This window comes from Dasypus novemcinctus, chromosome 14 (genome assembly GCF_030445035.2).
Source record: "Dasypus novemcinctus isolate mDasNov1 chromosome 14, mDasNov1.1.hap2, whole genome shotgun sequence".
Lineage (NCBI taxonomy): Eukaryota > Metazoa > Chordata > Mammalia > Cingulata > Dasypodidae > Dasypus > Dasypus novemcinctus.
The window spans coordinates 88,636,908-88,651,116 of NC_080686.1; the positions used below are offsets into that span (position 1 = coordinate 88,636,908).

At 37.8% G+C, this 14,209-nt stretch overlaps 1 protein-coding gene across 2 annotated transcripts in view; it reads right to left on the reverse strand.

Moving 5' to 3' along the window:
• Positions 1–14,209, reverse strand: part of WASHC5 (WASH complex subunit 5) — an 82,747-nt gene that overhangs the window by 42,329 nt on the left and 26,209 nt on the right. For both annotated transcript variants that reach the window (XM_058276029.1, XM_058276028.1), the window contains exons 10-16: positions 9,243–9,370; positions 6,844–6,973; positions 4,241–4,353; positions 2,274–2,440; positions 2,081–2,156; positions 893–1,003; positions 326–466 (exon numbers count right to left, since the gene is read on the reverse strand). In XM_058276029.1, coding sequence (XP_058132012.1) covers positions 326–466; positions 893–1,003; positions 2,081–2,156; positions 2,274–2,440; positions 4,241–4,353; positions 6,844–6,973; positions 9,243–9,370 — 866 coding nt within the window. The remainder of the gene's footprint in view (positions 1–325; positions 467–892; positions 1,004–2,080; positions 2,157–2,273; positions 2,441–4,240; positions 4,354–6,843; positions 6,974–9,242; positions 9,371–14,209) is intronic.

Sequence of the window (14,209 nt, forward strand, 5' to 3'; positions counted from 1 at the left end):
TTTGTTGTAGCAGCCCTGGAAAACTAGGACACTGAGTCTGTTCAAAAGGATAGTGACTATAGTGAACTCTACTTCCATTGAGAACATTCAGGCAAACAAGGCTTTAAATACACAGGAAATTAGAGTATAAAGGTATGATCACACTAAAATGGTAAACCATGATTATTATTAAGAGAGTGAAAAAATGAATCAGAATTGGTCTGGTGGTCCTGGGGATGTGGCAGGTGATGCAGAAGACGGTCTTACAAGGTCCCTCTGGAACCTTTGATATTTCATGGTTTTTAGTTTTAAATATCAGAAGGCAAAAGTCAAAGGAACACGGCACCTCATATCGTGGGCCAAGCTGGGCATAGTCCCTCAGCTTGTCTTTGTCCAGTCGGGTAGGCACTTCAATGATATCATGGGTCTGAAGCTTTATGATCTTTAAAAGAGAAGTAAACATGCTTTCCGGAATGATCTGCAAGACCTTTAGTGAAAGGGAAAAGAGGAAAAATATTGGACATCTATTTTCTTCTTCTCAGCTAATACATGTTAGAATGACAGTAAGAAGGCTATCAGTGTGTTCACAAACAGCAAAATTGTCTACATGAAGGGATGCAGAGAAGCTTAAAAGAGGAATTTTCATAACAGCTACCATGCACAGGGCTTTGTTCCTTCAAACATTACTTGCTCCCAGCATATAAAACTAATCCTTACAAAAATACTGCACAGAGGTATGTATCTGTCCCACATTACAGAGCTAAAGACTGAGGTCCACAGATGTGAAGTAAAATCACTTTAGAGCACTGAGTAAGAGACGCATCTAGATTTTGAATCCAGGCTTGTCTGGCTCTACTATTTTAAAACAGCTGTTGGCCAATAGATGCAAATGTTGCCTTGAGACATGTCTTACCTTTCTTACATAGGACACCAATTCGCCAGAATAATACTGAGACACACTGAGAAGGTCAGGACTGTTTGCTTGATTAATACGAAGAAGGGGTAGATCAAGGGCAGAGACAAGCTGGAAGAAAAAGATATTTGTTTTTCTGTTTCAAAAAGACCTAAAAATATTTCTTTCCAGAAGCAGTAACATACAACAAAGCCCTTGGGCTCTACAGGCAGCCACGGCCACTAACTGCATCAATATTAATAATAGTTTCTGATAACTTTAAGTGACAGGACGGTGACATAATTTTTTTTAAGGTCAGCTTTTACGGGAGTGAGTCTCAAGGTGTGGTCCCTGGACCAGAAGCAAGCAGTAGCATCTGGGAACCTGTTAGGAATGCAAACTATTGGGCCTCATCTCGGATCTACCGATTCGGAAGCTCTGGGGGTGGGGTCTAGCAGTCTATGTTTTAACAAGCCCTCCAGGTGATTTCTGAGTCACACTCAAGTTTGAGAACCACTGTGTGACTCCTCCATGGAAATTAGAAATTCTGATTGAAGACTACTCTTGTTAATGCAATTGAAGACACCAGTGCCTGAAAGAAGTGCCATTATTTATGCACCTTTAGGGAAGGATATTGATGATATGCCATCAATTATAAAAACTCATCTCTAATTACAGAGGTGTTAAAATATGAAAAAAAAAGTGTATCTTGGAATTGATACACATGGAAATTACTTCATAAGACACTGAGGAAATTATATGCTCAGTTATCATAATCTGGAATTACTTTAGAGCAAAAGTCCTGTCTGTGCTCACCCCTGTTCCCTAACCTCTGGCATAGACCCTAACTTATAGTAAGGGCTCAATAAGAATTTTTTGAATGGGTAAGAAAAGAACCTAATTCATATCTAGGGACCAGAGCCTCAGCGTTTTAGTGTAATAAAACTTTTCAAATCAACTTTTTGTCATATAAAAATATTTTTCTGTGAGAAATTCCAACTTTTTAAATTCAAACTTCATATCTTTCAGGCATCTTTTGAAACTATTTTCTCAGGAAAAAATTGCAAGCAATTTTTTAAGTAACAGAAAAAACTTACAATGCATTAACTTTCCAAAAGGATGAATTCTTGGGCTGAATTAATGAAGTTAAATAATGAAGGCAACTCTCCCCTAGTAACTGAGACTGTGATCTCACGGATCCTTGCTCACCTTTAAGAATGTGGCTCTGAGTTTAGTCACCATGGATGGGTTTACCCTTATGCTTTCTTGCATGATGGACGTGAAACTGTCAAAAGAGATAAATGGGAAGATGATGTCGGTAGCGCCCTTCGTCAAGGTAAATGTCAGGCTGTCTTGCCTTGATTTGGGAATCACTAAGGAGACGTCACAATGTCTGTGTTACCTGTCAATTAATTGCCAAGCAAAGGAAAGGTCCCCGACGATCTGCATGGTGATCAGGACCTCCTCTTTAACATTAATGGTTCTGATCATTTGATGGAGAAATTTGCGAGTATCGGCAAGAAACTGACATACTTGCAGATTTGATTCCAACTGGTGAAATTCTTGAACCTGTGTTACATAAATGCACTTAATTAAAAAAACTCTGAAGGCCTCTTTGGTGCTCATATTTCCTTAAAAACACCTCAAATAAAGCACACTACTTACCATTTCTTGACAAAATTTATATTTCAAACTTCAATTTCAGAAATATATTAAGATAAGTCACGAAACAATATACAAGTTTCTAGGGTTAGAAAATGCCCCAGTACTATTTTCTTGTACATACATGACATAAGTGAATACACCCATTTTCTGTTTTAATACCAGTAAACATATACTGAAAAAAAAATCTTAATTCTGAATTTGTGTAGAACTGCTGAAATATAAAATAGGTAACATCATAACCAAGGTACAGGCATGTGTAGATCATTAAGTTCTTTTGATATATTCCTTAAAACAAAGTAATGATTCTACAGTGTCCTGGAATTTTAATGTATATAATTTAAGAGGTCTAGGCTATATGACAAAATAAATAGAAAGAGAAAAAGCACCGAAGTTTTAAAGTTTTGTATAGCTGTGCTACAGACTAGAAAATCTAAAAAAAAAAAACAAAAACAACCGAAATAGAAACAGTTCAAGTGTGCAATTGTTCCGGACTGTCTAGGCAAACATTGGTAAGCTAACAGTGGAGCATGATACTGTGTTGTCATCAATAGTGACCATCCTAAAAATCTGGCAGAAAGAAGAAAACAGCCTATCTTCAAAACACAAAAGCATTCATTATACCTCTGTAAAAAAAATGTACAATCATACCAACTGAACAGTTATAGATTAAGACTATAAATGATGTTTTAAGCAAAAGAGTTTATGATTTGATTGATGCATTTGTTTAATTTTCCATTTTAAGCCCATTAAATATACAGTCAAAACTTTAGGGAAGCGGATTTGGCTCAACTGATAGAGCATCTGCCTACCATATAGGAGGTCCAGGGTTCAACTCCAGGACCTCCTGACCTGTGTGGTGAGCTGGCCCATGTACGTGCAAGGAGTGCCGTGCCATGCAGGGGTATCTCCCATGTAAAGGAGCCCCATGCACAAGAAGTGAGCCCCACAAGGAGAGCCACTCCATGCAAAAAAAGCGTAGCCTGCCCAGGAGTGGCACCGCACATATGGAGAGCTGACGCAGCAAGATGATGCAACAAAAAGAGACACAGATTCCCAGTACCGCTGACAAGAATGCAAGCGGACACAGAAGAACACATAGCAAATGGACACAGAAAGCCGACAACGGGGAGCGGGAGGGGCAGAATGGGAGAGAAATAAATAAAAAAGAAATCTTTAAAAAACAAAACAAAACTTTAAGCATGGACAGGTACAAGCATTTTGAGGTCAATAAAAACAATAAACAATTTTTTTTTTCAGAAAAAATCGATCACTTGTAAGCATATGATCATTACGCAACCACTTTCATTTTGGACTACTGTTTTCTAGTCTTTTTCCTCCAAGGCACACGCTTTACAAGCCTAAAAACAGTATAGACATGCAATATTCTTTTCTGCATCTTCATCTTCATCAATTTTCCCAATGTTTTATATTGTTTGCATAATTATTTTACATACACTACTACATATTTCTTCAGGTTGAAATACCATAATTTTTGCTACAATTCTCTTCATGCTGGTCCTTTCATTATTTTCCTAATTTTAGAACACTGTATATAACCATGCTCTAAGAAGCACAGTAATGCATATTGCTTTACTCCTCTGATGAAATATTTTCTTAGGTGTATTTACAGGAAAAGCTTTCTGGGTGGGTACAAAAAGCATGATTTATGATCCCAAAACTGTTACATAAAAAGGCTCTCCTTACCTCCTCCAGAGCTTGTATTAGCTGCACAGTTTTTCTGCCTGCAGCAGTAGAGTCATCATAATTTAAAGATAGTATTTGCTTTGAGATCTCTCTGAACCAAGCTTGAAGATTTTCTATTAATACAGAAATAAGGAAAGACTGCTGAAATTCCAGAAATCCTACAGGTGAAGCTTTGAATTTCATTGAATAATCTTTCACAAATCCAGTTCTTCCTCATAGAGCTTTTACTATGTGTCTAACATTGCTCTCAGGAATTCTCTAAACAACAAAAAGCAACAACAGCAACAAGGAAAAGCCCTGAAACATGTGCTCTAGTAGAATAATGCAACTTTATTAAATAACCTGGTTTACAATATCTGGAAGAAAATGGCTAGAGACCCAAGTATGTGTTATAGACCATATGGTAGTGGTGGGAGGAGTCAGGAGGGAAGTGAAGGATGCAACCCAAAGCTACCTGGAAGAGTTTTCTGGAGAAGTGAGGAAGGGTGAAGATCTGGATAGGAAGAGAGTTGGAGAAGGATGTTCTATCTAGATGAAGGGCCAAGCATGAGCAGAGGCTTTGGGCAGGAATGACCATGGCACGTCACGGAGGGCCAGGAGGAGACAACCTTGTCAGGAGCACGAGGGAGGAGCAGTGAGCAGGGCGCAGTGTGTGAACAGCTGAGATGGTGCCAGCAATGGAGGGGTAAAAAGAGTTCAAGATTTGGAGTCTGAATTAGAATCTGGGTTCTGGACCTTTGTTATCTTCAGTAAAATGATTACATTTTTAAGCCTCAGTTTCCTTATATGTAAAATAAGGATAAAGATGTTTATCTCACTGGTTGTGAGGATCAAATAAGAAGTATCTGTGGGGTGTAGATGTGGCTCAAGTGATTGAGAACCTGCTTCCCACATGGGAAATTACAGGTTTGGTTCCCAGTGCCTCCTAAAAACATGAAAACAAACAAGCATGAAAAAAAACCAATGCAGGGTCACATGATGTGGCTCAGTGGTTGAGCACTGGCTTCCTATACACAAGGTCCAGGGTTAAATCCCTGGCCTTGTTACCTCAAAAAAAAAAAAAAAAAAAAAAAAAAAAGAAATATATGTGAAAGTACTTCCAAAGCTGAAATATGCTATATAAGAAGTAAAAGTATGAGATGGTAATTTTAAATAAATTTTGAAATAATCCTGGCATTTATAAGGACCTAAAAGAGACTAGAACAGAGACAAATGACCTGGATTCAACTAATCTGGTCACATCATTTACAGGTGGTTCTTTGTTTTTGCTTTTTAGTCACCATATGATGACCTGTAAAACTTGTTGCCAATTTATATAACATTATTATAAATTGGCTGACTTTTTCTGATAGGAACAGTAATTTGGAATGAATGATTTGGATATATACTTATTTATATGATTTGGATGTATATCTATATTTTAGAGCATCAAAATATGCTGTTCAGCATCAAATAAATCAACAATATGATTAAAATAGGAGAAAAGACAAAATACAGTGATGACAAGCTCATATTAATTAAAAATAGAAAAGTTATTTTTTATAAAAAGCTATACAATTAAGCAATTCTAGCATATAATTAATTTTACTGGATAGTTAAAACAAACATTAAGAACTGAAATATGGATTGTCATCTTAAAATTCAGAATGGTTTTTCAGGAGGCAATTTTAAAGGTTCCTGCCTATATAAAAATTTAAAGCAATACCACAATTTTCCCGGAGATAAACTTTCCTAAAGGAGGCAGAATTATTATTATTTTTCTTCTTTATTTCCTTTTAAATGTTAAATTAAAAAAACATGAGGTCCCCATATACCCCCCGTCTCCCTCACCCCACTCCTCCCACATCAACAATCACTTCCATCATCGTGGCGCACTCACTGCACCTGGTGAATACATTTTGGAGCACTGCTGCACCACGTGGACAGTGGTCCACACTGTAGTCTGCACTCTCCCCCAGTCCACCCAGTGGGCCATGGTAGGACACACAATGTCCAGCATTTGTCCCTGCAGCACCACCCAGGACAACTCCAAATCCTTATTACAGTTAAACTTGGGCTGTTTGAAGTTTTAAAAACAATCTGCTGGTCCCCATTTTTGCCATTAGATGGCAGGTGCATTGGTGAACTGTGAAACAAGTACTTAGAAGAATTGTAGATATCTTCGGTGTTAGTAGTTATTAATATTCTTGGGTGATGTAGCCTTCTGAGACAATCAAGAAAGCTATAAATCCTTCCTCTCCACCCCTCCAATGCCCACAAGCTGACACACGTCGTTTTGCATACTGTTGGCAGGGAAGAGTTGGTTATGACTCTCTAAAGCCTATCTGTGAACAATCTTTGTATACGAACCTCTGATTTAGCTTAACTCCATATTTCAAAGATAAGAAAACTGAGGTACAGAGAGGGTAAGCCTATTGCTCAAAGGAGCATAAAGATAGAGGGGGCAAAAACTAAACTTCAGATTTTTACTAACCATGCTAAAGAGAAATGTCATAGCGCAAAAAGAGGAAAACAGAAGGACTTTTTTCTATGCCAGTTTCTAAGGTTTCAAATAATCCGAATATACATTTCAAAAACACCAATACTTCCTCTTCACCAATTACCATTTTTCTCCACTCTGGTTAGGGGTTTCACTCCTGAAAAGACATCGGCAAGTTCGGTCATCCGCTCGGAACCCTCCTTCTTGTAATGCTCCCACTTGGCCTGCTTTTCTGAAAGCATTTGCTTGAACATCTGTTGAAAAGACAAAAAAGATGTATTCACTTAAGAGAAAATCAAGATCAGGCAGTTTACTGAGAAAGCCTGAGTGAAACCAAATTTATTACCAAAATTTACATCTGAAGAGTAACATTTATCCTGACGCCATCACTTCATAGAAATTACAAATTTATACAAGTGGGGGTGGTGGGGCAAAGCTAGACCTCTCTAAGGCAGTCATTCTCAGACCAACGAAACAGAAACAGCACTTGCAGGGCTTTTAAGTTTTCAGATTCCTGAGCCCCACCCCTGAAAATTTTGGTTTAGAAGGTAGATGGTCTTGGATGGGCCCAGGAATCAGTATTTTTTAGTGTACAATTACAGTTGGTCCTTTCTAGGTAACAATTTCTGTGATTCTAATTTAATTTCTCGAGGGAGGTTTGAGTATTATCTTGTCTAATGACTGGGGAATGAACTAAATCACTTAAAAAGTTCTTTTTTGTTCTACTATATGCAGTAATTCTCTTTATTGATTCATCCTTCATAAAATTTAAATCTTATAAACGCTTGGACAAATTAGAAAATGCTATGACTCAGAGATTTTTTTTTTGTTTTTGCTTTTTTATGAAACACCTTAATTTTTTGTTAAAGGACATGTCCTCTCAGACAAAAGCATAGAGCTTATTTCACTGGGCTCTTAAGAGGAAAAGATGGGGAAGTGGATGTGGCTCAAGTGACTAGGCTTCTGCCTATCACATGGAAGATCCCGGGTTCAGTTCCCGGTGCCTCATGGGGAAGGTGAGCTGGCACAACAGACAGGCACAGCAAGCTGATACAGCAGGATGACACAACAAAGAGATACAAGGAGGAGAGACAATGAGAGACACAGCAAACGAGGGAGCTGAGGTGGCTCAAGCCATTGGGTGCCTCTCTCCCACATGGGCGGTCCCAAGTTCAGGTCCCAGTGCCTCCTAAAGAGAAGATGTGCAGACACTGAGAGCACACAGCAAACAGAGAGCATAGAGCAACCTCAAATGGCCAGGGGCTGGGGGAGAATAAATGAACAGAATAAGTCTTTAAAAAAAGAAAAAGAGGAAAAGACGCATGAATACTGATATTTCTTATAAGAAATTTTGCATTCATTAGACTTATAATCAGTATGAAAAACATGAATGGAGAGAAAAATTCTATCCACAGACGAGAGAATCAAGGCTGGGTTTCCACCTTGTGCCACCAGTTGAAGCAGAATCTTAGTGATTTAGCAGGATGATTAACAACAGCAACAAAAAGGATAAATAGCATGATGAGGCACAGTGAGAATTATTTAGAGAATCTAAATCTTTCTGAGTGGCTGGGTTCATCAGTGCTATCTGACAAAGCTTTGGTGGCACAAAATCATCCTTAGCCCTTCATTGCGAACCAAACTGCTTCAAGTCCTTTGGATACTCATTTATTTGAACTCATAGGCTTCGTATCTTGTAAAACAGGATTAGGGATGGGGGCAGAATTTGAATTAGGAGACCCACCTCCATATAAAAATTAGAAGAAACCCAAGTCCAATTACTCAGAGAAGAATCAGTAAGTGATTCTAGAAAAGGCTTTGGGTAGGAATTAGGAAAAAAGAAAACAAGTTAAAGAACCAAACTGAAATGTCAGAAATGCAAATACATAATTTCCTTGCTCAATTTGAATTAGTGTTTTTTGTTGTTGTTTTTCTTTTCCTCTTTTCTACTAGATCTTTCTCTTCTTGAAGACCTTTACCAATGAAGTGGTGTTCTTTCAGGCTGTTTCTATTTCCTCTCTACCTGACTAAACAGAAGGAAACTGCTCATTCTATTTCAATAGATTCTGGAGAACAGAATTATGATTAGAAATGCAGCCTGATCAGTCAGCCCTTCAGAAGAGCAATTCTTCCTTGTGGGTGACTCCCACTTGCCTCTAAAAGACCACCTTTTCTTAGATTAACTGATGTGATCCCTGGGTTCTGTACTTGGGATCTGTTCTGACTTTTGGTCTTGTGTAATCTACCCTGCTACGTTTGGAGATCCCTGATGCTAGGGACAGGGACATACATTGTTCATCTTTGAATTTCTAGCACCTACCTGGGAATGGAGCAGGCATTTAAGAATTATCTGACAGTAATTATTAAACATTTGTTAAATGTCCAATCCTGTCTTTTTTAAAATAAGAACTCAGACAGCTAGAGTCCATAGCTTGAATCATAGAGATTCAGCCCCTACATCCTAATCTGCTTTACATTCATAGGCATAAAAAACAAGACTTTGGTGTTTTATCAGTATTTTACCTCTTTGAGTATAAACTCAAATTGTGCAGTATCCAGTAGCAACTGGAAGAGGATCTTGGGGTTATATCTGGAGTCAGTTAAAATTTGGTCCTTGATTTGACGAAGGCGTTTGTTGTTTGGGTCACAGGCTAGAAAGAGGAAGAAAGAGCTATCAATTTAAAAACCATATAGAAAACATCCATGAAATATAAGATCAATTCTTAAATACTGAGCTTCTTTCACTTTAAGCATTTTAAAAGTAATGAGCAAATGTATATCAATAAGAGAAGGCATAATAAATTATGGTACATCCTTGCTTTGGAGTACAATTGAACACTTGGGTTGTTTCCATCTTTTGGCAATTGTGAACAACGCTGCTATGAATGTTGGTGTGCAGATGTCTGTTTGTGTCATAGTTTTTAGTTCTTCTGGATACATTCCTAGTAAACGAATTGCTGGATCATATGGCAGTTCTATATTTAGCTTCCTGAGAAACCACCAAACTGTCTTCCACAGAGGCTGCACCATTTTACACTCCCACCAACAGTGAAGGAGTGCTCCTATTTCTCCACATCCTTTTCAGCACTTAATGTTGTCTGTTTTTTAAATAATGGCCATTCTATGTGGTGTTAAATGGTATCTCATTGTCGTTTTAATTTTCATTTCCCTAATAACTAGTGATATGGAACATTTTTTATGTGCTTTTTAGGCATTTGTATTTCCTTTTTGGAGAAATGCCTATTTAAATCTTTTGCCCATTTTTAAATTGGATTTCTTGCTCTTTTATTGTTGAGTTGTATGATCTCTTTATACAGAATGGAAATCAAATGCTTATTGGATAAGTGGTTTTCAAATATTTTCTCCCATCGACTGGGCTGTCTTTTCACCTTCTTGATGAAGTCCTTGGAATCACAGAAATGCTTAAGTTTGAGGAGGTCCAATTTATCCATGTTTTCTTTTGTTACTCATGCTTTGGAGTAAGGTTTAGGAATCCACCACCTACCACCAGGTCTTGAAGATGTTTCCCTACATTTTCTTCTAGAGGCTTTATTGTACTTCCTTTTATATATAGGTCTTTGAAAAAAGAAAGTCATAGAACAATGTTCCCAGAATTTGTAAGCATTTTGAGGAAAACATTTAACTGTATTTTATATACCTATTATAAACATGTATATGTGTGATTGTATATTATTTAAAAAATCAAGAAAACACTCACCAGATTTTTTTAAAGTAGGTACCAGGGATTGAACCCAGAACCTCATACATGTGAAGCAGGCTGCTCAACCACTGAGCTAAAACCATTCGGCCTTCAGCAGATTTTTCTTTTTTTTATTCCCTGCCCCCCTTGTGGCTTGTTTGCTGTCTGCTCTCTGTGTCCATTTGCTGTGCAGTGTCTGTACTTATTTTTATTTTTTATTTATTCACCCCCCCCCCGCACCCTTGAGGCTTATTGTTTGCTCTCTGTGTCCATTCGTTGCATCCTCTTCTGTGTTTTTACTTGTCTCCCTTTTTTGTTGCATCATCTTGCTGAGTTGGCTCTCTGCAGTGTGTGGGCAAGCCCATCTTCACAAGGAGGCCCTGGGGCGCAAACCCAGGGCTTCCCATATGGTAGATGGGATCCCAACTGATTGAGCCACAGCCGCTTCCCATCAGCAGATTTTTAACATGGTTACCACTGAGGAATGGATGTGAAGTTATGAGTGAGAGGTGAGGGCTCTGACCTTTAAACTTCTTTACTTGAGTTTTATAGGAGCATGTATTATTTTAAAACATAACAATACAATAAAGATCATAAACAATCACTAAATTGTATTAGCCTCCTTTAATCTTTGTAAGGTTTACTATGAGGCATTTTGAAGAAGGAAAAAGTCATCAAGATGTTAAGGAACTGGATAGATTTTTTTTTCATTTTTTAAAAATTAATTTATCGAAATATATCACCTACACACAAACATACATAAACAGTAAGTGTATAGTAATAGTTGTGAACTTACAAACAAACATATATAACATCATACAGGACTCTCATAACTCACCCTACCACCAACACCTTACCTTGTTGTTAAACCTTTTTAACTAATGATTAAAGAGCACTGTCAAAATATTACCACTAATCAAAGTATTTTCCCCCAACTCTCCCTATTATTATCTTTAAGTCATTTATATATGAACAAACACAAACAATTAAGTGTATAGTAAAAGTTGTGAACTTACAAAGCAAACATGTGTAACATCATACAAAGGTCCCATATATCAACCCTCCACCAACACCTTGCATTGTCGTGAGATGTTGGTTACAAATTACAAAAGAATATTGTCAAAATCTTACTACTAATTATAGTCTTTATCTTACATTTGGTGTGTTTTTCCCCAACACACCTTATTATTTTTTAAATACATTTTTTTATGACAGAAGTTGTAAACTTATAAAACAATCATGCACATATGCAGAATTCCCAAGCAACACCCCTCTATCAATACACCACTCTGTGGTGGAACATTTGTTACAGATAAGATAATATCATCTGATTGTTACCATGTCCATAGCATATATTTGGTTCACGTTTTCCATACTGCCCCATTATCAACACAGTACATCTTTGGCATAGACGCAAGAATATTATATTATTACTGCTAACCACAGTCCATAGGTCATTCCAGTTGTATTTTTCCCATGCGTTCCCAACACCCTGCAGTAGTGATATACATTTGCTCTAAATCACAAAGGACACTCTTGCATCTATACCACCAACCACAATTCTCATCCGCCTCTTGATTTTCTGAGCTATTCATGGAACTGGATAGATTTTAAAGTCACACTTGCTATCCTCTCTTTCAGGATCTCTGGGAAAGAGTCTCATTTGCCAATTCTGAGAAATATAACTAGCCCCTATTTCCTGCCAACATATTTAGAAGAAAGGATGCCAAACTACAAATACAGCATAGACTCTTACTTGTGTGAATACTTAAACTTCCTATACAAGCAGGAGATCACTACAACTCTTCGTCATGTAGTGTGACTTGGTCTCGGCCCTCTCTAGGAATGGAGCATTTCATACACAGCTGCTGACAGTACTCAGACTACCAATCAAAATGCAAGGCTGTACAAAACTCTCAAAATTAGTTCATCCTCTTTCCAGTGGTACCAGATACCATGAAGAACCAGTGATATTGATTTCTCTCCCCACTGCTTTTGAGAGGAATGATCATTCATTCCCTAATAAACCATTTATGCTTACTGTGAGGCAGGGAATGTGCTGGATAGGAAAAATATAGTAGGACTAAGACCCAATTCTGCATTCAAAGAGCTTATTTTTCAACATGAAAGCGAATATCAAGCAAGCAGAAAAACACAATAAATTGGGACATGTGCCCCGACAGAAGAAGCACAGAGTTCCATGAAAGCATGGAAGAAAGGCCCTTAATCCAGATCAAGATTTTTGTGCATGACCTTACATGATCTTACAATGGCCTTACAATAAAAGCCATTATGCATTTTGTTAGAACTTATAAAAGTGCACGGTACAGAATCTGAAACATAATGTAAACCGCTGACCATGGTTAGTGGTAATGCTTCAATATTTGTTCATCAATTGTGACAAATGTTACCATACATGTGTAAGATGTTATTAAGAGGGGAGAATTTGAGAGGGGGAGAGGGTGGGGTATATGGGAATCCCCTATATTTTTATATGACTTTCCTGTTACCTAAAGCTTCTTTGAAAATAAAGTGAAAAAATAAGACACTGAGTAATCATACAGAAGAAACTGTCACTGTACATAAAAGATAACATCTTACGGGAATGAAAGACAAGGTAAAATTTTTTTACTTTAAAAATTTCTATATATTTAAAAAAATTTTTAATTATGTTTATTTTTTGGCTTTGTTTTGGGGAGTTTTTGGATTGCAGAATGTCACAACTGTGGCAGGGGAGGATCACTGGTGTGGGTGTTGGTAGTGGGGGGATGTGTGGGGAGGGGTATACCTGGGGCATGCTCTAGGAAATATGAATGTGTTCAAGTAGTCATGGGGTATTGTCTCATTGGGTGGAGATGCACACAGATAACTGAAAGATGATGAATCCTCATCCTGGGGAGTCCTGCTACATTCTCTAATAGAGTGGCAAGAATCCCTAGAGTACTTGGGCAGTTCCTAGCAAAAGAAGACAGATCAATATGCCAGACCCTTGATATTGGTGCTTGTACTTATGAACTTTGTTTTTGTGAAGTGAAATTGAACCTAGTATTATATATTGCCTAAGAGTTATCTCCTGAAAGCCTCCTTGTTGCTCTAATGTGACCTCTCTCTAAGTCAAACTTAGCATATAAACTCACTATCTTCCCCCTGGTGTAGGACATGACTCCGAGGGATGAGCATCCCTGGCACTGAGGGATTATTACCAAGCACCAACTATTGATTCATTTGAAAAAAGACTTGACAAAAGGGGGACATATAAAATACAAATAAGTTTCTATGGCTAAGAGATTTCAAAGTGATTCAGGAGGTAATTGCAGAGGTTATACTTATGCACATCTTAGGAGGATCTCATTGACTGCTGCAGTAAACACCACCTCAAGTAGGAGGCCTCTTGAGAGCTCTAGAGACATCTGGACACCAAAGGCTGACAGACAACTCCAAGAATTTTGTACTTTGTCAGTGGGCCTTACCTTGGAATATATGATAACTTATTCCCCCAATATATTGCAGCTGGAATAATTTTTTTACACATGGTTCTTATGCCCCTTTTATTTGAACCTATAATTAGCACTATACCCATTCAATATGTCTCCCAGAGACTTAAATTTTTTGACTGTTCATATGCTGGTTGAGCCCTGAATCTCAGCCAAATTGCAGCCAACACCTACCCTCCAATTCATCAGACTCACCTAGGACAACAAAAGTATGATGATGGACAATGCCCATCCCAAAAAACAGAGTATCTACAACTGCAAGCAAGACAGTTCCACCTATCTATCCCATGGGATCT